The sequence below is a fragment of the Rhinoraja longicauda genome, chromosome 35 (assembly GCF_053455715.1).
Source record: "Rhinoraja longicauda isolate Sanriku21f chromosome 35, sRhiLon1.1, whole genome shotgun sequence".
Classification (NCBI taxonomy): Eukaryota; Metazoa; Chordata; class Chondrichthyes; order Rajiformes; family Arhynchobatidae; genus Rhinoraja; species Rhinoraja longicauda.
Window position 1 is genome coordinate 21380194 of NC_135987.1, and position 24840 is coordinate 21405033.

At 47.1% G+C, this 24840-nt stretch overlaps 1 protein-coding gene across 1 annotated transcript in view; it reads left to right on the top strand.

Moving 5' to 3' along the window:
- Window positions 1-24840, top strand: part of wdfy4 (WDFY family member 4) — a 157249-nt gene that overhangs the window by 56673 nt on the left and 75736 nt on the right. Inside the window, 13 exon segments of the mRNA XM_078428358.1 lie at window positions 402-493; window positions 591-690; window positions 780-985; window positions 1674-1843; window positions 3182-3322; window positions 5300-5470; window positions 8724-8888; window positions 10748-10864; window positions 12804-12881; window positions 12883-13006; window positions 13795-13911; window positions 17480-17671; window positions 19618-19763. Coding sequence (XP_078284484.1) covers window positions 402-493; window positions 591-690; window positions 780-985; window positions 1674-1843; window positions 3182-3322; window positions 5300-5470; window positions 8724-8888; window positions 10748-10864; window positions 12804-12881; window positions 12883-13006; window positions 13795-13911; window positions 17480-17671; window positions 19618-19763 — 1819 coding nt within the window.

Sequence of the window (24840 nt, forward strand, 5' to 3'; positions counted from 1 at the left end):
ACAAAATGCTGGAGTAACTCAGCAGGACAGGCAGCATCTCTGGAGAGAAGAGTCTAAAGAAGGGTCTCGACCCAAAACGTCACCCATTCCTTCTATCCAGACATGCTGCCTGTCCCGCTGAGCTACTCCAGCATTTTGTGTCTATCTTCTTATTTGACAGACCACAGTCTCACACCTCACACTAGTCTCACACCTCACACTAGTCTCACACCTCACACTAGTCTCACACCTCACACTAGTCTCACACCTCACACTAGTCTCACACCTCACACTAGTCAAGGTAATGCTATTTTTTGGCTGTCAGTGAAATGACTAACATACATCGTGATGAAATAGTAGCATTAATAGAGACTTACTTGAAGGTTAATTACGATTGAAATATTGAATATTCTGTATTAAAGGATTGGCCTCTTTCTTACCTACACATTGCCTCCAGCTTCTATGAATGAGAGGTTTATTTCACTGGAGAGAATTTCCGATACTTCAATAGATGGTGAGACTTTTCTAATTTATTCCACAGAATTGTACGTGAAAGTATGTGCTTTACTAAACCCAGTCTACCTCCCTCTCACTTCTCTTGTTGTTTGAAGTCATAAATCAAGTTAGTGGAAGAACGATATGGTTAAGGAACCAGCTGTTGAAGATGCTGCTGGATGTGGTGTGTGCTGACCAGCTCACCCTCAGTGCCAGGTAGATATCCCACTGGATCTTTATTCAGTTGTAAACGACTCTCCACCGCACTAAATGCTCTCTTTTCCCCCCATTGTTGTTTCCGTCAGAGATCGGGAGAAAATGTTCACATCCCTGGGGCCCGATTGGTTCTTTCTCTTCTTGCAAGACCACCTGCACCCGACCACAGTGATCCTGAGTACCAGGCTGATGCTGAGCTTCCTGTACCATCCAGCACTGCTGGCCAAGTTCAGAGACGGCATGGCAGGGAACGTCTGGCTGGCCAACTGTACGGCAGACTGCAATATCCTAATGGGTAATGCCCGCGACTCCACAGCGTTCTGTTTAGTTTCCGTGTCACGTGTACCGAGGCACAGTGGAAAGCTTTTGTTGCGTGCTATCCAGTCAGCGGAAAGACCATACGTGATTACAATCCAGCCATTTACAGTGCACAGAAATATGATAAGGGAATAACGTTTAGTGCCTCTTGCGTCCTCCGTTCATGTAGATTCCTCCTTTCGTTCAGTTTGTTACTCCATCCATTTTGTTTCATTCTGTGCTGATTTGGACATTGAGGTAACGTTCCATATTACCATACAACATAGGAGCAGAATGAGACAATTCAGCCCATCGAGTCTACTCCGGCATTCAATCATAGAGTCATATGGCATGGAAACTGGCCCTTCGGCCCTACTTGCCCGTGCTGACCAACATGCCCCATCTACACTAGTACCACCTGCCTGCATTTGGACCATATCCTTTAAACCTGTCCTCTCCATGTACCTGTCTAAATGTTTCATAAACATCTCAACCACCTCCTCCATCCACCCACCATCCTTTGTGTAAAAAGGTCACCCCTCAGGTTCCCCATTGTGGCCCCATTAATTTAATGCTTTTGTTGTAAGCACAATGTCAAGCTTAATAATGGAAATGATCAAAAATATTATGCAGTTTAAAAACTTTCCAGAAAACCAAAATGAAGTCTTGCTTTTGATTTGTTGTAGACAATATAAAATCTTGCATGCCTGCCATAAGTAAGACTCCGTGCTTAGTACCTGGGCTGGAAATGATTCAAATCTTTCTGAATTGCCACATGGCCATACCTCAAATCCACGTTATGCTGGCTGCATTGGTCTTGCAGGAGCCACTGATTGAGATGCCAGAAGATTGGGAGGTAAGATCTTGCCGACTGTGCAAAGTGAACCTTGCCGTGTTTGTTATTGTTGCTACTTTCAGATGCTTCACACGTCAATATTTGATGCCGTGGTTCGAATGCTAATGTCCAACTTCATCAGGAAGAAAGAACGAACGAACTAGCATGCTCAAAATGTAGAAACTAGGAACTGCAGATGCTGTTTAGTTTAGACATACAGCGTGGAAACCTTCAGACCAATTAGTCCGCGTTAACCATTTATCGCCCGTACACTGCACACTCGGGGCAATTTTACAGAAGCACGTCTTTGGAGCGTGGATGGAAACCGGAGCACCCGGAGGAAACCCACGCGGTCCCAGGGAGAACGTACAAACTCTGTACAGACATCACTCATAGTCAGGATCGAACCAGAGTCTCTGGCGCTGTGAGGCAGCAACTCTACTGTTACAGTTTAGTTTATTGTTACGTGTACCGAGGTACAGTGAAAAGCTTTTGTTGCGTGCTGTCAAGGCAGCAGAAAGACAATACATGATTACAATCAAGCCATTTACTGTGTATAGATACATGATAAGGGAATAACGTTCTGTCAAAGGTAAAGCCAGCAAAGTCTGATCAAGGATAGTCCGAAGGTCACCAAGGAGGTAGATATTAGCCACTGTGCCGACATGCTGGTTCATAAACAAAAGGACACAAAGTGCTGGAGTAACTCAGTGGGTCAGGCAGCATCTCTGGAGAACATGTACAGCTGATGTTTCTGGTTGGGACCCTTCTTCAGACAGATACTCACATCTGTGCCTTATCTAAAGCACTTCACAGCTGATGCATTACTTCTGAAAGGCACTCACTGTAAGGATGATGGGAACCATGTAACTAATGATCACACAAAGTCTCACATACAGCAGGGATAAGTATGCAATAATCTGTTTACAAAATGTCATAAGGAATAGGTGCAGAATTAGGCCATTCGGCCCATCAAGTCTATGCTGCTGATCTATCTCTCCCTCCTAACCCCATTCTTCTGCCTTCTCCCCATAGCCCCTGCAACCTGTACTAATAAAGAATCTATCTATCTCTGCCGTAAAAGTATCCACTGACTTGGCCTCCACAGCCTTCATGCTACATCACTCTAAGGGGTTGTTGAGAAATTTATTCCGTGTCACGGCAGGGACAAATGGGCGAAATGTGAAAAATGGTGGTAATTTCCACAGCTTAATGACGCTGATAATTATTGTTAATAAAAGAGATTGCCTGTTCTGATGACCTCCATGATTGAATGACGCGATGTCCATCGAAGCCACAAGAGCAGACCTGCAGTGCAGATCCACGGAATCCGTATTGAAACCAGGATTTGTTTTCCAGGTGGATCTTGACACGATGATTTCTTGGCTTTTTGAACAAGTCAGACTGAATCCAAGAGAAAAGTCCACGAAACTCCCCAATGGGTTGTGCATCGAAGCTGCTTTGATTTTGCTGAGGATGGTGAGAACCTTATTGAACCAGGTAAGGAAACTCTCCTTTGTTCAAATATGCACCAGACATCGTGGCGTAAAGTGTAGGAAGGAACTGCAGATGCTGGTTTACACCGGAGATAAACACAACATGCTGGAGTAACTCAGCGGGATGGGCAGCATCTCTGGAGAGAAGGAATGGGTGAGGTTTCGGGTCGAGGTTGAAGACGAGTTTGTCACCCGTTCCTTCTCTCCAGAGATGCTGCCTGTCCCGCTGAGTTACTCCAGCATTCTGTGTCTGTCCTCGCATTCTCTCATTTGACAAGACCGTTGAAAGCAGACCAGATTAGAATCGGTAGTTAGCCCTTCATGTATCACTTACTTTCAATAACTGGTTAGTTTAGTTTAATTTATTGTCACGTATACTGAGGTACAGTGAAAAGCTTTTTGTTGTTGCTGTGTGCGATCCAGTCGGTGGTAAGACTGTACATGACTACAATCAGACCGTCCACAGTGAACAGATACAGGATAAAGGGAGTGGTAGACACAAAATGCTGGAGTAACTCAGCGGGTCAGGCAGCATCTCTGGAGAGAAGGAATGGATGACGTTTCGGATCGAGACCCTTCTTCAGACTCTGAACTCTGTCCCTGACTCTGAAGAAGGCACACAATAATACATCTAGAAACCAGATGGATCAGCACGGAAGACCATTGAGCACCCTCAAAAATCATCAGTAAACTTCAATACATTCAAAACTCCGCTGCCCGTCTACTCACCCACACCCCGATCCGTGACCATATCACCCCCGTCCTTTACAAACTCCACTGGCTCCCCATCCCCCAGAGAATCCAGTACAAAATCCTCCTCATGACCTACAAAGCCCTCCATAACCTGGCCCCATCCTACCTGACCGACCTCCTCCACCTGCACCCTCCGCTCTGCTGCTGCCAATCTCCTATCCCCCACATCCGGACCAAACTCAGATCCTGGGGGGACAGGGCTTTCTCCATCGCTGCACCCACCCTATGGAACTCACTACCCCAAACCGTCAGAGACTCCTCCACACTCACCACATTCAAAACATCACTGAAGTCTCACCTGTTCAGTACTGCCTTCAACCACTGAAGGTCACCTCACCTTCTGTCTCCTTTCTCTGTTCGTTTACTTATTTATCTATTTATTCACTTCCCTATGTTCTTTAAATCCCTGTAAAGCGTCTTTGAGTATATGAAAAGCGCTATATAAATGTAATGCATTATTATTATTATTATTATATACTGGAACATCCCTCATATTTTCGCACTAACTCAAGATCATTGCCTGAGGAATCAGGCATCAAGTTGGTACATCAGAACAACAATTAATATGAATGTCTGAAGATGGGTCTCGACCCGAAACGTCATCCATTCCTTCTCTCCAGAGAAGCTGCCTGTCCCGCTGAGTTACTCCAGCATTTTGTGTCTATCAGGGTGTAAAGAATCAGCAAAACCCCTTTAACCAGCAGAGTAGCAGATATAGACATTCTACACAAAAGCAGGCAGGATCGTTTGATGTCGCTCGCTTTTATGAGTTTCATTTGGTATTCGGTGAAAACAGAAGTCCTGTAGTTTCGTTTATTTTTGTTTATAGGCACAGCTCGGAAACAGGCCCTTCGGCCCACCGAGTCCGGGTTGATCAGCGATCCCCGCACTCTAATACTATCCTCCACACACTGGGGACAATGTACAATTTTTACCAAGCCAATTAACCCTCAAACCGCTACGTCTTTGGAGTGTGGGAGGAATCTGGAGCACCCGGAGAAATATTTCTACCTGTAACATTAACTCCATTTCTCTCTCCACAGATGCTGCCTGACCTGCTGGGTGTTTCCACCATTTTTTTGCTCTATCCCTGACGTATTGAGTAACATCAGTGCAAACTAGGTTACTCTGTATGGCAGCTTGAATGTGGAAGCATGCTGATTGCAGCAGAGGTTTATTGTTATTTACAGTGGTCTGGGTCAAACAGTAACAGGCTTTGTGCTCTCAGCCTCTCTCAGGAACCGCCAGCTCGTGGCACGTCACCTACCCTGGCAGCGTGATCAAATTCTTCTCCTGTGCTTACCACATGTTCTCCAATGACCCTCTCTGGAAGTCCCCAGAGTTCCTCCAGGCATTGGCAGCTGCTGCTTTCCACGTGGATGAAGCTCCCAGTCACACGGTATGAGTTCATGCACTTTAGTATCTTCACTCCAATGCACTTTCTGTGGTTTTGACGCCCCACTTAAATATCACAAATGGACTTCAAACTGAACTTCAAAGTGTTTTAGAAACTAAGAGCTGCAGGTGCTGATTTATACATTCATAAGTGATTGGAGCAGAATTAGGTTGAGGAGACATTTGGACAGGTGCATGGACAGGATAGGTTTAGAAGGTTATGGGTCAGTCATAGGTGGATTCGACTAGTGTTGATGGGGCATGTTGGCTGGCATGGGCTAGTTGGGCCGAAGGGCCTGGTTCCAGGTTGTATGACTCTAATAAGTAAAAGGACACAAAGTGCTGGAGTAACTCAGCGGGTCAGGCAGCACCTCTGGAGAACATGGATTGGTGACGTTTCGCGTCGAGATCCTTCTTCAGACATTCTGGTTGAGACCCTACTTCAGATGTCTGGAGAAGGGTCTCGATCAGAAATGTTACCTATCCACATTCTCCAGAGATGCTGCCTGACCCGCTGAGTTACTCCAGCACTCTGTGAAATGTCACCTATCCATGTTCTCCAGAGATGCTGCCTGACCCGCTGAGTTACTCCAGCACTCTGTGAAACGTCACCTATCCATGTTCTCCACAGATGCTGCCTGACCCACTGAGTTACTCCAGCACTCTGTGAAACGTCACCTATCCATGTTCTCCACAGATGCTGCCTGACCCGCTGAGTTACTCCAGCACTCTGTGTCCTTCAAAGTCACTTTAATTTGCTGTGGCTGATGCCACCATTCACCTTGGAGTTATACCCGGGCTAAAAAATAATATCAAATATTATTCTGCATGAACTGTTCAATACTAGTCCGTTCAGATGCCTTTGACCAGCGAGGGCACTTTCCCACCAACCCCTCCCTCTCATCAGAATGGCTGGAAGAATGTTAGTTTTATTGTGGAAAAATTCCCGAAAGAGTCGGCAAAAGAGACCTGACAGAACTTGCAGTCGATCAGTGAAGAAACCTAATACAGTAAAAATGAAATGCAGATGCTGGTTTATACCAAAGATAGATTGTTAATGGTAACTTCTACCAACACTCCCCCCCACCCCCCCCCCTCCCCTCCCCCCCCAACCCCCGTGCCTACCTTTGTCCACCAAAAGTCAGCTAAGCAGCTCCACAGTTCGTACCCATGTGTCTCTCTTGGGATCCCTAGCCAACAATTCATTTGTAACTTTCCTAACTTTGTAAGCACCCTTTGTAAACTTTGTACATTTGTAAATTTATTGGTGCCCTTTACGGGTGGACTATTTACATACCTTGGGTTTGCAAGCAAAGAATTTCACTGTAACTTGTCGCATGTGACAATAAAGTATTCCATTCAAAATCAATTCAATTGGCCTATCAGGGAACCTCCCTGCCCCCCAAACCTCTCCTCCCCCCCCCCCCCCCCAACCTCTCTTCCCCCCCCCCCCCAACCTCTCTTCCCCGCCCCCCCCCCCCCCCATCAGTCCGAAACATACAAAATAGATGCCGGAGTGGCCCTTCGAGCCAGCACTGCCATTCAATATGATCATGGCTGATCATCCAAAATCAGTACCCCATTCCTGTTTTCTCCCCATATCCCTTGATTCCGTTAGCCTGAGGAGCTATATTCAACTGTTTTGGCCTGAAACGCCACCCATTCCTTCTCCCCAGTGGTGCTGCCTGACCCGCTGAGTAACTCCAGCAGTTTGTGTTTGCCTTCAATGAAGAAACCTATGTGTCATTCACAAGGGTGCCTGGTATTGTTGACTTGTGAACCTTGCGTGCAAGATCTGGGCCTACATGTAACCTTCATCAACAGCTTTGGATGACCAAGGCACAAAGTTGGTGAACAAGTTGTCCTCCACAATGTCTAATTATATTATAAAACATCATTGCCCAGTGCCCTGCAATTGACACATTAGATATTAGATTTCAGATATATTCTGTTAACCCAATTTAAATCAGAGCACATGCATGTGAATGTCAATTTTGATAAAGGACTTGGTGTCGGTTTACTTTGGTCACGCACGTTAAGATAGAGTGAAAAGATTTGTTTGTGTGCTAACCAGTTAAATCTTACCATACATGAGTAAAATTCAAGCCATAGGCAAGCACACCTAGTAGCACAAAGAGTAAAATAACAGTGCAGAATATAGCGTTACAGCGTTATAGTTTACGTGCATCACAGTGCAACAGCTCCAGTGAAAACGCAGATCATAAGGTCATAAGTGATAGGAGTAGAACCAGGCCATTCGGCCCATCAAGTTTACTCCACCATTCAATCATGGCTGATCTATCTCTCCCTCCTAACCCCATTCTCCTGCCTTCTCCCCATAACCTCTGACATCTGTAACAATCAAGAATCTATCTATCTACGCCTTAAAAATATCCACTGACTTGGCCTCCACAGCCTTCTGTGGCAAAGAATTCCACAGAAATTTGCCTCCTTCCTAAAAGAACGTCCTTTAATTGTGAGGCTGTGACCTCTAGTCCTAGACTCTCCCACTAGTGGAAACATCCTCTCCACATCCACTCTATCCAAGCCTTTCACTATTCTGTATGTTTCAATGAGGGCCCCCCTCATACTTCTAAACTTCAGCGAGTACAGGCCCAGTGTCGTCAGACGCCCATCGTAGGTTAATCAACTCATTCCTTGGATCATTCTTGCAAAAGATGAAAAACAAGTGCCAGGTCAGCAATGAGGTTGGTTGGGAGATTGGAATGAATGAATGAATAAGTTTATTGGCCAAGTATGTGCATATACAAGGAATGTGTCTTGTGCATATACAAGAAGTGCACCCAGTGTTATGGGAGAACCATTCAGTAATGTGATGAGAGTGAGGATGAAGCTGTTGGGCTCGGCTCGGCGGCGGGGCCTTCAATCGCCCGGCTCGGCCGTGGGACGTTTCAGCGCCCGGTGCGGCTCGGCCGCGGGGACTCCCATCCCCTTGCGGGGACTGTGCGGGTCGGTCGGAGACGAGCTGTCTGTCCGTGGGCGTGGGGAAGAGAGTGGAAGTTTTGTTGCCTCCATCACAGTGAGGGGGTGTTTGGAGTCACTGTGATGGACGTTTGTGTTGGGGTCATGTGTCTTGTGTTCTTTTTTTTTGTGTGACTGCTATGTAATTCCGTTCGGTACCTTGGTACCGAATGACAAATAAAGCTCTGTATTCTGTATTCTGTATTCTGTTCCTGGTAAAACAAACTGTCTTGTTGAAGCAATTGCCTTTTTGTTTGCATTTCCCCGTGGATCAGGCTGATTGGAGACTGCTGGTGCTGGAGAAGCCAACCTGTGACGCCGAGACTCAGTGCCACCCCGCACAGAAGCAAGTCACGGAGTTCATTCATGTTCTCCTTTTGGACAGCTTGTTGAACACACCTGCAAACAAACAGCTGCACCCGGTGGAGATTCTAGTCGAGGTGGGTATCTGCACTTCATTCAGGTAAAGACGTGGACACAAACTACCAGGATGAACTCAGCGGGCCAGGCAGCATCTCTGGAGAGAAGGAATGGGTGACTTTTCGGATCGAGATCCTTCTTCAGACTTTAGTGTGAAAAAGCATATCTTTCAATCGTGTAGAATAATCTACCACTCACATTGGGGGCAATTTACAGAAGCCAATTAACCTACAAACCTGCACGTCTTTGGAATTATGGGAGGAAACTGGAGCACCCGGAGAAGACCCACGTGGTCACGGGGAAATGTATAAAACTCCGTACAGACAGCACCCATAGTCAGAATGGAACCTGGGTCTCAGGCGCTGTAAGGCAGCAACTCTACCGCTGCGCCAACGTGCCACCTAGATCGTTTTGCATCTGGCATCAATGTTGTTACATATACTTTTACTGATATATACTTTTACTGATACGTACTGATCTACGACTGATAGTGTAGTTCAGTTTAATTTATCATTGTCATATTGTCAACTATTTTGATCTTTCTTATTGTGGTTGATATTATTTTATTGTGGATTCACAGTAGTATATTGGGCTTATTATTAAGGATGTAAGAAATTGTAATAGGAATGGATTACACAGACCATCAAGAATTAGACTTTCCCCAACCAATTCCATTGCCCTTTATTAGTCATAGAGTCAAACAGCACGGAAACAGGCCTTCGGCTGAACTTGCCCACACCAACCAACATATCCCATCTACACTAGTCCCACCTGCCTGAATTTGGTCCATATCCCTCCAAACCTGTCCTATCCATGTACCTGTCTAACTGTTTCTTAAACGTTGGATAGTCCCTGCCAAAACTACCTCCTCCGGCAGCTTGTTCCATACACCCACCACCCTTTGTGTGAAAACGTTACCCCTCAAATTCCTATTAAATCTTTTCCCTTTCACATTAAACCTATGTCGTCTGGTCCTTGATCCCCTATTCTGGGCAAGAGACTCTGTAAGTCAACCCGATATATTCCTTGCATGATTTTATACACCTCTATAAAATCATATACACCTCTATAGCATCATTGTCAAGTATTTTAAGAATTTGTTTCTAACTCCTTGATATGGTGACAAGAAACGCCCAGCCTTCCACGATGGTCAAAGTCTGCCCTCCTGTGCCAATCCCTCCAAACAATAGACAAAGAACCAGACCGTCACACACACCGATCCGAGATTCTCTAAAGCTAAAAGAGGGGACCCTAATGTACCCCACAGAAAATAGGTCCGCACATTGACCTTATTGGGTGGAAATGACGGCAACCAATTATTCTCAGTGATATGGAATCTATGAGAGTGATGAAGGTTTAGATGAGAGGGGATTTTATAGAAACATATAAAATTATAAAAGGACCTGGACAAGCTAGATGCAGGAAAAATGTTCCCAATGTAGGGCGAGTCCAGAACCAGGGGCTACACAGTCTTAGAATAAGGGGAGGCCATTTAAAACTGAGGTGAGAAGCAACTTTTTCACCTAGAGAGTTGTGAATTTGTGGAATTCTCTGCCACAGAGGGCAGTGGAAGCCAAATCACTGGATGGTTTTAAGAGGGAGTTAGAGCTCTAGGGCTAGTGGAATCAAGGGATATGGGGAGAAGGCAGGCACGGGTTATTGATTGCGAACGATCAGCCATGATCACATGAATGGCGGTGCTGGCTCGAAGGGCCGAATGGCCTCCTCCTGCACCCATTTTCTATGAAGACAGAAGTATTACGAGAAAGTTTTTCGGGCATGCAGTTGTGGTTGGCTGCAAGTTTCATTGTTATTTATATAAGCTGTTTCCTAGTACACTTCGTACACCTTTACAATGTGTGACTTTCTATTACTGCAGAGCTCACCAGCAAAGGCTACTGAAGAGCAGAGGAAGTCGTTCCAGACCGCAATGTTGCTCTTCATCATGGACATCCTGCACAACATCACCGAGGCATATCCAATGATAAAGCCCATGGTCAGAGATGGTCAGTCACAGGCAAAAGCCTGGAGATTCCTTCATTACCAGCTTTTGATTGAGTAACCAAATGCTGCCGTCTGTTTCCTGAACCGGACCAAGCTCTGTTCATCCGTGAGCCTGAGTGAGATATTTCCTGGTCCCTCCCTGCCCACATGTTCTGGCCCTCCGAGATATTTGTATTCCTCCAGTCCTGGCCCTTGCTCCGCTGATGAGACCCTAAGTTATGGATCCTCATTCCTTGGCTTTCTCTCTCTCTGTCAGGCCACGGGAGTAATTCAGAGGCTAGGAGTCTTGTGGAGAGTGGATCACCAGCACACTTTCCAAAGCATTTCCTCTATCTAAGTCATCCACCAATAACACAAGCAATGGAGCTGACTCATACATTATTACAAAGACATCTTGAGTTGGATTAAAGAATCTTTATGTGTGAGTAACCTCGTTAATTACTCTATGCTCGAATGGATTATTATTGATACCCCAATATTTTCTCCATTATTTAGTAAGTCCGAGCAGGCACAAGGCGCAGCTGATGGAAGCTTGGTCACTCTATTTGGAAACATGACCTATTTCAGCCAAAGAATTGTGGACAAGCTGTACGCCAGAATGTTTGATGTCAACCCTAAACAGATCCTTCGTTTCCTAACCAGACAGATTTGTAAGGGTACAACGTCTACTGGCTGAGGAGATTGTACATTAACCATTGAAGATCAATCACATTGCAATTATTCACATCAGCCTTAATCCTGCTCCCTATTTTATCAAAATAACTTCCCGAGACTGTGGAAGTAGTTGTTCCTCAAGTCAGTATATTCTTTCTTCCGGTGTATGTATCCTGACTGCATTCTGTGATTCTGCCAAACCCCAGGAGTTTTCAATGAGTTGCCTCTGCTTGTCAGGAAGTTCTAGACTGAGCTTGAACTTGATTAGTACGGGTGTCAGGGGTTATGGGGAGAAGGCAGGAGAGTGGGGTTAGGAGGGAGAGATAGATCAGCCATGATTGAATGGCGGAGTGGAGTGATGGGCCGAATGGCCTAATTCTGCTCCTATTCGCTTATGACCTCATGAACTTAGCCCTGTAGCTTCAGGCAGTGGGACATACTGGGTGGGGGGGGGGGGGGGGGGGGGGGGGGTGGGGGGGGGGGGGGGAGGAGGGAGGAGGGTGCACTGTGAGGGTGGGGACACAAAACTAGCTCCCGCCCCATTGATTGGCTTTAAAAACTTGGTGACCAAGAACATACCCTGCATGAACATACCCTGCATGAACATACCCTGCATGAACATACCCTGCATGAACATACCCTGCATGAACATACCCTGCATGAACATACCCTGCATGAACATACCCTGCATGAACATACCCCTGCATGAACATACCCCTGCCATGAACATACCCTGCATGAACATACCCTGTCAAATGATTGTGACTGTTTGTGACATTTCAGGCAGCATAGCAGCGTAGATAGTAGAGCTGCTGCCTCCACAGCGCCAGAGACCCGGGTTCGATCCTGACCTTGGGCGCTGTCTTGTGTGGAGTTTGCACATTCTCCCTGTGACCATGTGGGTTGCCTCCGGGCGCTCCGGTTTCCTCCCACATCCCAAGCCATGCGGGTTTGTAGGTTAATTGGCCCTCTGTAAATTGTCCTTGCTGTGTAGGGAGTGGATGCGAAAGGTGGGATATCATAGAACCAGTGTGAACAGTGTGATCGATGGTCAGCGTGGACTCTGTGGACCAAAGGGCCTGTTTCCCTGCTGTATCTTTCAATCAATCAATCACATTCAAAATTATTGAAACAAAACAAAATTTAAAACTAAAGCCGAAATATCTAAAAGGTACAGAATATTAAAAAATGAACGGAACCACTGGTGGACTCTGTTATGCAACACTGGAGACTGATTATCTTCATTCCCTCAGTAATGGAAACTGATTTACTCGCAGAAGGATCACGTTGTGAGCAGCCTTTACAGCAGTCTTAACAGAGCAATCCTCTACTGCCTATCAAGGCCGAGGCAGTCAGCTTTCGGACCTGCAGCAGTTGCTGTGTACGCTGAAGTTCTTGCAAGAAGAATGGGACATCATTTTTGCAACCTACAACTCCAGCTTGTCGTTCATCATCTGCCTCATCCACTGCCCTTTGTCAGGTTAAAAATGGAAGGTAAGTCCTCCCCTCCCCTCTAGGGCAAAATCTTTCTAGATGTTAGTTCAGCAAGCAACGCAACTTTAATCTGAGATGAGATAATTGTCAGTTGTGCTGAGCGCTTGTGACTGGTGTCTGCAAAGCCTAATCTATTTGTAAAATGCTTTGAAGTAGATCGGGTAGATGCACAGAGTCTCTTGCCAGAGCAGGGGAATTGAGAGCCAGAGGACATAGGTTTAAGGTGACGGGGGGGGGGGGGGGGGGGGGGGGGAGAAGGATTTAATAAGAATCTGAGGGTAACTTTTACACGCAGAGGGTGGTGGGTGTATGGAACGTGCTGCCAGAGTGGGTAGTTGAGGCAGCGTTTAAGACACATTAGACAGGTGCATGGATAGGACAGGTTTAGAGGGAAGTGGGCAAGCTCAGGCAGGTGGGACTAGTGTAGGGGGGACATGTTGGGCAAGTTGGGCCAAAGGGCCTGTTTCCACTCTGTATCACTCTATGACTCTAAGTGACATCTCTTGGTATCTGGCCACACCCCTGGCATATGGCAGCCACCTTGGCAAGACTAGCCATGTGGAGCCTGGACAAATCCTGCAGCCAGTTCACAACAAAGCAATCAAAGCTTTTCACAGTACCTCAGAAGAATGAGTAATTGGTGGGAATGGGGCTTTGATTATGTTGGCTGCTCTCCAAGGAAGGATGGTGCAGATGGAGGTTAATGGTGGTGAGTGTGTTTGGATGACTGGCTCCATCTACACCTCTGTGCAATACCTTGTGGTCATGTTACAGCTATCCTGATGGCTTTGGAGTGGGAACCTGCCAGCAAGAAGGCATCCTGGAACTTACAGGTGGCAGCAAACCGTGAGCAGTATGACGGGTCCTTTGAACCGATGCATGTACATGACGGTAAGAATAGTTTGTCAAATACGTCAGGTCTATGAAAGTCTAATGCATCAGTTGCTAGGTCATGAACAGACATTTTAACACTGAAATTGGTTCACCTTTACTTGCCCGAAGATCAGTATTTTTGTCAGGCACTCCTCATTTTGGCTGGGTTGGGGTGGTGTGGGAGTGTGGGTCATTGTGTTGTGTTGGGTTCTGTGGGAGTGTGGGTCATTGTCATTGGGTTGGGTGATGTGGGAGTGTGGGTCATTGTGTTGTGTTGGGTGCTGTGGAGTGTGGGTCATTGTGTCGTGTTGGGTGCTGTGGGAGTGTGGGTCACTGTCATTGTGTTGGGTGCTGTGGGAGTGTTGGGTGCTTTGGAGTTGTGGGTCATTGTCGTTGGGTTGGGTGCTGTGGGAGTGTTGGGTGCTGTGGGAGTGTGGGTCACTGTCATTGTGTTGGGTGCTGTGGGAGTGTTGGGTGCTGTGGAGTGTGGGTCACTGTCATTGGTGTGGGTGCTGTGGGAGTGTGGGTCATTGTCGTTGGGGTTGGGTGCTGTGGGAGTTGTGGGTCACTGTCATTGTGTGGGTGCTGTGGGAGTGTGGGTCATTGTCATTGTGTTGGGTGCTGTGGGAGTGTGGGTCACTGTCATTGTGTTGGGTGCTGTGGGAGTGTTGGTGCTGTGGGAGTGTGGGTAATTGTGTTGTGTTGGTGTGCTGTGGGAGTGTTGGGTGCTGTGGGATGTGTGGGTCATTGGTCGTTGGGTTGGGTGCTGTGGGAGTGTGGGTCATTGTCGTTGGGTTGGGTGCTGTGGGAGTGTGCGGTGGGCATTGACACTGAGAGCATTAACGCGGTCCCATGGGTGGGATTGGAATGACAGAATGATAGATTAGGATTGGAATGACAGAATGCTTGATTTCAATGCCCAGTTCTTTTCCACAAAATTGGAGTGTCCAATTCAAGTTGTCAGCATGGAAACAGGCCCTTCAGCCCACCTTGCTCCTGCCAACTACTTGGCACATCCCACGCCTGCATTTGGCCATAGCCCTCAGAATCCTTCCCATCCAAATATCCGTTAAAAGTTGCAGTTGTACCAACTTCTAGTGTGTATCTGCTTCTGTAGACTTCCTATTGAGTGTTGCAGTTGCATCACAGAATCTACGGTTATTTTATGCAGTTATTAAGACAATAAACTATAGACAATAGGTGCAGGAGGAGGCCATTCGCCCTTCGAGCCAGCACCACCATTCAATGTGATCATGGTTGATCATTCACAATCAGTACCCGTTCCTGCCTTCTCCCCATACCCCCTGACTCCGCTATCCTTAAGAGCTCTATCCAGCTCTCTCTTGAAAGCATTCAGAGAATTGGCCTCCACTGCCTTCTGAGGCAAAGATTCCACAGATTCACAACTCTCTGACTGAAAAAGCTTTTCCTCATCTCCGTTTTAAATGGCCTACCCCTTATTCTTAAACTGTGGCCCCTGGTTCTGGACTCCCCCAACATTGGGAACATGTTTCCTGCCTCTAACGTGTCCAACCCCTTAATAATCTTATACGTTTCGATAAGATCCCCTCTCATCCTTCTAAATTCCAGTGTATACAAGCCTAGACGCTCCAGTCTTTCAACATATGACAGTCCCGCCATTCTGGGAATTACCTAGTAAACCTACGCTGCACGCCCTCAATAGCAAGAATATCCTTCCTCAAATTTGAAGACCAAAACTGCACACAGTACTCCAGGTGCGGGCTCACTAGGGCCCTGTACAACTGCACACAGTACTCCAGGTGCGGTCTCACTAGGGCCCTGTACAACTGCAGAAGGACCTCCAGGTTCTCCAACACAATTCCAGGTGTTGAGTTTAGAACTTGTGATTGCTTAGTTGCTTTTCAGCGGGTCAGGCAGCAGAGAGTCACAGAGCGTAGGCAAGGCTCACCCTAACCTCACCCAACCTGCTCACGCGGCCAGGTGAACTAGTTGAGGGAGGTACAATAACAACATTAAAGACATTTGGACAGGTACATGAATAGGAAAGGTTTCGAGGGATATTGGTCAGTTGTGTCAAAAGAGACCAGGTTAGATGGAGCATCTGTGAGCATGGAGGAGTTGGCCATTCATTCTGTATGACTGTAAATGAAGACAACAGCTTGTCTGCACAGGTGGCCACCTGTACTGCTGCTGTACAGGTTGAGTGGGGAGGACAGGGACAACCTCATTCAACCCAGTGTGGCTTTGTTCAGAACCTGCCGTAGACTCCACATCATTTAGAAAACGCACACAATCAATTCAACAATCTAATATATCCTCGATTCTTCCATTGATTTGATTTACAATTTGCCTGCCTTAAAACATTCAGCAATGACAATAGTCAATAGGTGCAGGAGTAGGCAATTTGGCCCTTCGAGCCAGCACCACCATTCAATGTGATTATGGCTGATCATTCACAATCAGTACCCCGTTCCTGCCTTCTCCCCATACCCACTGAATCCACTATCTTTAAGAGCTCTATCTAGCTCTCTTTGAAAGCATCCAGAGAATTGGCCTCCACTGCCTTCTGAGGCAGAGAATTCCACAGATTCACAACTCTCTGACTGAAAAAGCTTTTCCTCATCTCCGTTCTAACTTTCCCGAGGAAAGGCAGGCAAATGTTTGTCTTGTTCTTATTGTTAAATAGTTGCATTGCATATAAATCCAACTTTAATGTTCTCCACTTTGGTGGCAAGAACGGGAAAGCAGACTATTATCTGAATGATGGCCGATTAGGAGAAGGGGAGATGCAACGAGACCTGGGTGTCGTGGTACACCAGTCATTGAAAGTAGGCATGCAGGTGCAGCAGGCAGTGAAGAAAGCGAATGTATGTTGGCATTCATAGTGAGGGATTTGAGTTTAGGAGCAGGGAGGTTCTGCTGCAGTTGTACAGGGCATTGGTGAGACCACACCTGGAGTATTGCGTACAGTTTTGGTCTCCTAATCTGAGGAAAGACATTCTTGCCATAGAGGGAGTACAGAGAAGGTTCACCAGATTGATTCCTGGGATGGCAGGACTTTCATATGAAGAAAAGACTGGATAGATTCGGCTTGTACTCGCTTGAATTTAGAAGATTGAGGGGGGATCTTATAGAAACTTACAAAATTCTTAAGGGGTTGGACATGCTAAATGCAGGAAGATTGTTCCCGATGTTGGGAAGTCCAGAACAAGGGGTCACAGTTAAGGATAAGGGGGAAGTCTTTTAGGACCGAGATGAGAAAGTTTTTTTCACACAGAGAGTGGTGAATCTGTGGAATTCTCTGCCACGGAAGGTAGTTGAGGCCAGTTCATTGGCTATATTAAGAGGGAGTTAGATGTGGCCTTGTGGCTAAAGGGATCAGGGGGTATGGAGAGAAGGCAGGTACGGATACTGAGTTGGATGATCAGCCATGATCATATTGAATGGCGGTGCAGGCTTGAAGGGCCGAATGGCCCACTCCTGCACCTATTTTTAATGTTTCTATGAACTGCGTGGACAGTTTTGATTGTAATCGATGATGTGGTGGAAGTCGTGACGTAAGTAAGTTTTCACATTGAACATTTTTTGTGCTTGAAATTTTAAGTTCAAAAAGAAGTTTTCGATCTTGTTGACTGGGTGTGGAATCGTCTGATGGCACAGAGAAGGCCGGCACTGGAAGACTACTACAAGATCGACCTCTCTGTGAAACAGGGGTCCTGTGAGAAGGTCGTCGGCATATCTGAAGTCTCCCCCCTCTGGGAAGAGTCGGCATCTAAGGCATGGCTTCAGTATATAGGTCAGTACGTGAGGCCACACTACGTAGAACAGTACAGTACATGGAACAGGCCATTCAGCCCACAACATCTGTGCTGGACATGATGCCGTCAAACTAAACTCCTCCGTCTGTACGTTTAGTTTAGAGATACTGCGCGGAAACCAACCCTTCGGCCCACCGAGTCCACTCCGACCAGCGATCCCCGCACATTAACACCATCCTACACACACCAGGGGACAATTTTTACATTTACACCAAGCCAATTAGCCTGCAAAGCTGTACGTATTTGGAGTGTGGGAGGAAACCGAAGATCTCGGAGCAAACCCACGCAGGTCACGGGGAGAACGTACAAACTCCGTACATACAGCACTCATAGTCAGGATCGAACCCGGGTCTCTGGTGCTGTAAGGCAGTAGCTCTGCACTGCGCCACTGTGATCTGTATTCCTCCATAAATCAAGGGACCAGTCTCACCCTGATCATTCCCTCTTCTCCCCTCTGCCTTCAGGCAAGAGGTACAGATGTTTGAAAATACCAACCAGTTTCAGGGACAGTTTCTTCCCAGATGTTATCAGGCATCTGAACCATCCTCTCACCAGCAAGAGTGCGGTTCTGACCTCCCATCTCCCTCATTGGAGATCTTTGAACGTGAATCTTTAATCAGACTTTATCTTACAATAAATGCTGTCCCCTTTACCCTGTGTCTGTACACTGTGGATGGCTGCATTGTAATTATGTATAGTCTTTTTCTCGGCTGATACCACCCAAAGAAAACCTTTCCACTATACCTCAGTACATGTGAAAATCATAGACTAAACTAAACTAATCTATATCAGTTTATCCCTTTATTACCACAGTTTAAGAATAAGGGGTAGGCCATTTAGAACGGAGATGAGGAAAAACTTTTTCACAGAGTTGTGAATCTGTGGAATTCTCTGCCTCAGAAGGCAGTGGAGTCCGATTCTCTGGATGTTTTCAAGAGAGAGTAGATTTAGGTCTTAGGGCCTAATGGAATCAAGGGAGATGGGGAGAAAGCAGGAACGGGGTAGTGATTGTAGATGATCAGCCATGATCATATTGAATGGCGGTGCTGGCTCGAAGGGCCAAATGGCCTTCTCCTGCACCTATTTTTCTTTGGTTCTATGTTTTTTCCTATTCGATCCTGACTATGGGCGCTGTCTGTACGGAGTTTGCATGTTCTTACTGTGAGCCCATGGGTTTTCTCCGGGTGCTCCGGTTTCCTCCCATATTCCAAAGACATGCAGGTTTGTAGGTTAATTGGCTTCTATAAATTGTCCCTAGTGTGTGGGATAGCACGAGTGTGAAAGGCTGATCGTTGGTCGGCGTGGACTTGGCGAGCGGAAGGGCCTTTATCAACGTTGCATCTCTAAATCTAATGGATCAGACTTTGATTGAACTTTGCTGGCTTTATCTTGCACTAAACGTTATTCCCTTTATCATGTCTCTGTGCACTGCAAATGGCTGGATTGTAATCATATACTGGCTTTCTGCTGACTGGTTAGCATGCAACAAAATCTTGGACAATGAACTGACAGAACGGAACTGAACTATTGAGGGTCGACACAAATGCTGGAGTAACTCAGCTGGTCAGGCAGCATCTCGGGAGAGAAGGAATGGGTGATGCTTTGGGTAGAGACCCTTCTTCAGACTGAGAGTCAGAAGAAGGGTCTCAAGATTTCAAGATCTCAAGATCAATTTATTGTCACATGTACCAATTAAGGTACAGTGAAATTTGAGTTACTCCAGCTCTCGACCCAAAACGTCGCCCATTCCTTCTCTCCCGAGATGCTACCTGACCCGTTGAGTTACTCCAGCCTTTTGTGTCTACTTCGATTTAAACCAGCATCTGTAGCTTTTTTTCCGACTGAACTATTGAGCATTGATTCAAGGTAAATTGCTGACGGTTTGTACGGTGATCCTCAATGATGATCTGCTTCTGTTCCTCAGCTTCGGAGAAGAAGAATGTGTGTACCAGAGGCGTCTCAGGACAGCTTCAGCAGAACAAAACGGAGTGGTTCTCGGAGGGCCTGTCGACCGCTGTGCGTTTAGTGGGAAAGCGACTGTCCAGAGAACCCGATGATGTGACGGTCAAGGTAACGGATTCCAAATGTGTTTCCTGCTGCATTTGTACAGTACCTGTGCAGCCTGGCCATTGGTTGCTGAAACTTCACCCTCTCAATAGACAATAGGTGCAGGAGGAGGTCATTCGACCCTTCGAGCCAGCACCGCCATTCAATGTGATCATGGCTGATCATTCTCAATCAATACCCCGTTCCTGCCTTCTCCCCATACCCCCTGACTCTGCTATCCTTAAGAGCTCTATCTAGCTCTCTCTTGAATGCATTCAGAGAATTGGCCTCCACTGCCTTCTGAGGCAGAGAATTCCTCCTCTAATCCTCCGCCTGCATTTCCAGTGCTGCTGGAAATATAAAATAAAGAACGGAAAATGTTGGAAGTACGCAGCAAGTCAGGCAGCATCTGAAGAGAGGAAAATTAGCTCATGCCAGCACCATTTGCCAAGCCTCCTCCATCATTTCTTTATCTGTCTATTAGTGTGGTCATCTCCTTGCTCAGGTGCTCTTTACATCTTCCCTCTCTCCTGCTCAACGTGCTACACTGGCTTGGCTGGCTCTGTAGTGGACCTCTGAGAACCTAAGATGGGGAAGTCCAAGGAAGGTGCTTGAGAATGTTCTTCTTAAATGCTGGGAATTCCTGAACCCTTTTCTCTCCATGTACGTGTCCAGACATCTTTTAGGTGTTGTTATTCTTCCAGCCCCAACTGCCAGCTCTGGCTGAAGTCTGAAAAAGTCTGAATGAAAAGGTCACGATCGTCTGAAGAAGGGTTCCGACCCAAAACGTCGATGCTGCCTGACCCGCTGAGTTTCTCCAGCATGTTCTGTCTACCTCCTCTGGCAGCCGGTTCCAAATGCCCGCCACTCTCTGTGTGAAGAAATCACACCTCATGTTCCTATTAAATCCTTCCCCTCTCACCTCAGACCTATGACCTCTGGTTCTTGACTCCCCCACTCTGTGTGTTCATCTTATCTATTCCCTACATGATTTTTACACCTCTATATTATCGCCTTTCGGCCTCCTGTGCTCAAGGAATAGTCCAATTCTGCCCAACCTCTCCCTATAGCTCAGGCCTTCGAGTCCTGGCAACATTCTCATAAATCTTCCCTGCACTCATTCCACCTTAATGGCATCCATCCTACAGCAAGGTGACCAAACTGATCACAGAGCTCCAAGCACGGCCTCACCAATGTATTGGAACATAATATTAGAAACTTCTATACCCCTGCAACAAATAACATTCCTCTCCATCCCTTTGCATTTCCCAGGTGTGTTAAATTCCATTGTCAAATGTAATTTTTCTTTTGTGTAGAGGGTGGCACGGAGGAGCAGCGGGTAGAGCTGCTGCCTCACAGCGCCAGAGACCCGGGTTCCATCCTGACTGCGGGAGCCGTCTGTAGGCAGTTTGCACATTCTCTCTGTGACCGTGTGTACGGAGTTTGTACGTTCTCCCCGTGACTGTGTGGGTTTTCTCCGGGTGATCCGGTTTCCTCCCACATTCCCAAGACGTACAGGCTAGTAGGCTAATTGGCTTGATAAATTTGTAAAAATTGTCCGTAGTGTGTGTAGAATAGTGTTAGTGTGCGGGCATCGCTGGCTGGCGTGGACTCGATGGGCCGAAGGGCCTGTTTTTGTGCTGTATCTCTAAACTAAACTAAACTAAAAAAGCTACCCTGGGAATTGCTTATTGGGACTGTGTGATGTTGTGACTGTATGGCAAATGAGTTCCTCGTATGGTGCAAAACGTACTTGGCTAATAAAGTATTGTATCATGATTGGGGACTGTGTGACAGTGGTGTGCAGGTGATGTGTGGTGTGTGGTGTTGTTTGCCAGAGTGACAAGGATAGCGGAGTCAGGGGGTATGGGGAGAAGGCAGGAACGGGGTACTGATTGAGAATGATCAGCCATGATCACATTGAATGGCGGTGCTGGCTCGAAGGGCTGAATGGCCTCCTCCTGCACCTATTGTCTATTGTCTATTGTCTATGACATTGTTGCATCTTTTGGCTTGCCATGTAGCATGGCAATCTAGCTCCAACCTCACCCCAAGCCCACTTTCCAACTTGTGAAAAGAGTGAGGATTGGCCACTCTCTGGGAACTAACGGTACGGTTCAAGGCAGGATAGATTAGTTGGGGCGATTACTAGACAATGAAATCTTGTCACAGGTACAAATGTAACTGTGATGTCATAGCAGAACGCCTAGACAATTTTGCCCAAGGGTCTATTTAATTATTTTTTAAAATTAATTTTGATTATTACAGCTGATTCCACCTCAGTGAGCAGTGTAATTGATATTTGTTAATTTATCCCATGGAACATTTTGTAGAACAAGCTTTTACTGTTGAAGGTTAAAGACTCTTTTATTGGTTTTCCTCTAAATATATCCACATCATTAGTTCTTCCAGTGAGAATGTTACCATCTGGAAATTGCAGCTTTAAGACATAACTCATGCACGAATGCATGAAATTAGTGTTGCTGCAACTCCTGCTATAGTTCCTCAACAAAAGGACTGTAATTAAGTAAATTGTGAACAGACAAAGCATTATTCATCATCTTGTGATGTCCTTTAACATGCATGCTTCTGACAACCTATCAAGCCTTTGATAAATGACTGCACCCAGAGCCTTTTATTTTCTTAATCTTAATGTCTCCTTGTTTTCTTGTGCCAGTGATTGGTTGTGAGTGGTTCAAAGTTGTAATCGTCAAATAGAGTTGTGCAGCTCAAAGTAATGGCTCTAACTTTCAAACTAAGATTCCTCTAAGATTATAGGTATATTTCCATATTTGTATGATTAAATAGCAACTCTATACCCATTTGCTTACTGTTTGCCTATTTCTCGCTCTGTTTTATTAATCTATCTGTCTCTGTCTCTCCGTCTCCCTCTCCATCTCCATCTCTCCGCCTCTCTCTCTCCGCCTCTCTCTCTCCGCCTCTCTCTCTCCGCCTCTCTCTCTCCGCCTCTCTCTCTCCGCCTCTCCGCCTCTCCCTCACCGCCTCTCTCTCTCCGCCTCTCTCTCTCCGCCTCTCTCTCTCCGCCTCTCTCTCTCCGCCTCTCTCTCTCCGCCTCTCTCTCTCCGCCTCTCTCTCTCCGCCTCTCTCTCTCCGCCTCTCTCTCTCCGCCTCTCTCTCTCCGCCTCTCTCTCTCCGCCTCTCTCTCTCCGCCTCTCTCTCTCCGCCTCTCTCTCCCTCTCCATCTCTCCACCTCTCTCTCTCCGCCTCGCCCTCTCCCGCCTCCCTCTCCGCCTCTCTCTCTCCGCCTCTCTCTCTCCGCTCTCTCTCTCCGCCTCTCTCTCTCCGCCTCTCTCTCTCCGCCTCTCTCTCTCCGCCTCTCTCTCTCCGCCTCTCTCTCACTCCCCCTCTCTCTCTCCCCCTCTCTCCCCCTCTCCCCCTCTCTCCCCTCCCCCTCTCCCTCCCCCTCTCTCCCTCCCCCTCTCTCCCTCCCCCTCTCTCCCTCCCCCTCTCTCCCTCCCCCTCTCCCTCCCCCTCCTCCCTCCCCCTCTCTCCCTCCCCCTCTCCCTCCCCTCTCCCCCCCTTCTCCCCCCCTCTCCCCCCCTCTCCCCCCCCTCTCCCCCCCTCTCCCCCCTCTCCCCCCTCTTCCCCCCCTCTTCCCCCCCTCTCCCCCCCTCTCCCCCCCCCTCTCCCCCTCTCCCTCTCCCCCCTCTCCCCCCCCTCTCCCCCCCTCTGTGAGTGGGCGGATACATGGCAGATGCAGTTTAATGTAGATAAGTGTGAGGTTATTCACTTTGGAAGCAAGAATAGAAAGGCAGATTATTATCTGAATGGTGTCAAGTTAGGAGGAGGGGGAGTTCAACGAGATCTGGGTGTCCTAGTGCATCAGTCAATGAAAGGAAGCATGCAGGTACAGCAGGCAGTGAAGAAAGCCAATGGAATGTTGGCCTTCGTAACAAGAGGAGTTGAGTATAGGAGCAAAAGGTCCTTCTACAGTTGTACCGGGCCCTGGTGAGGACCGCACCTGGAGTACTGTGTGCAGTTTTGGTCTCCAAATTTGAGGAAGGATATTCTTGCTATGGAGGGCGTGCAGCGTAGGTTCACTAGGTTAATTCCGGAATGGCGGGACTGTCGTATGTTGAAAGGCTGGAGCGATTGGGCTTGTATACACTGGAATTTAGAAGGATGAGGGGGGGATCTTATTGAAACATATAAGATAATTAGGGGATTGGACACATTAGAGGCAGATAACATGTTCCCAATGTTGGGGGAGTCCAGAACAAGGGGCCACAGTTTAAGAATAAGGGGTAGGCCATTTAGAACGGAGATGAGGAAGAACTTTTTCAGTCAGAGGGTGGTGAAGGTGTGGAATTCTCTGCCTCAGAAGGCAGTGGAGGCCAGTTCGTTGGATGCTTTCAAGAGAGAGCTGGATAGAGCTCTTAAGGATAGCGGAGTTAGGGGGTATGGGGAGAAGGCAGGAACGGGGTACTGATTGAGAGTGATCAGCCATGATCGCATTGAATGGCGGTGCTGGCTCGAAGGGCTGAATGGCCTACTCCTGCACCTATTGTCTATTGTCTATTGTCTATTGTCTCCCCCCCCTCCCTCTCCCCCTCCCTCTCCCTCTCCCTCCCTCTCTCTCCCCCTCCCCCTCCCTCTCCCTCTCCCTCTCCCTCCCTGGAAACTGCAGCTTTGGGACATACTGACAGCTCATGCATGAATGCATGACACCCATCTACCAATCACCAATATATAATTGATGTTTCGGGTCGAGACCCTTCTTCAGACTGGCCTGGGGTCTCTACCATTACTCATTACCCATTCCTTCTCTCCAGAGATGCTGCCTGCCCCGCTGAGTTACTCCGGCAATTTGTGTTTATCTTTGATTTAAACCAGCATCTGCAGTTCCTTTCCTACCAATATTTAATTATCAGCCACATCTCTGTTTGTAAAGGCTCCAACACAATCTTCAATACAGTTCCAAATAAACGGAACCTCTATTTAGAATCAGAAAGTACTGATGTGTAGCTGAGGTAAGATTAGGGTTGTGCACGTCATTTCAAGAACCAGATAGCAATAGATAGGATTGGCAATTATAAATCAGTCTAATTTTGAACACAACAGGCAATCTGTTTCCTTTCTT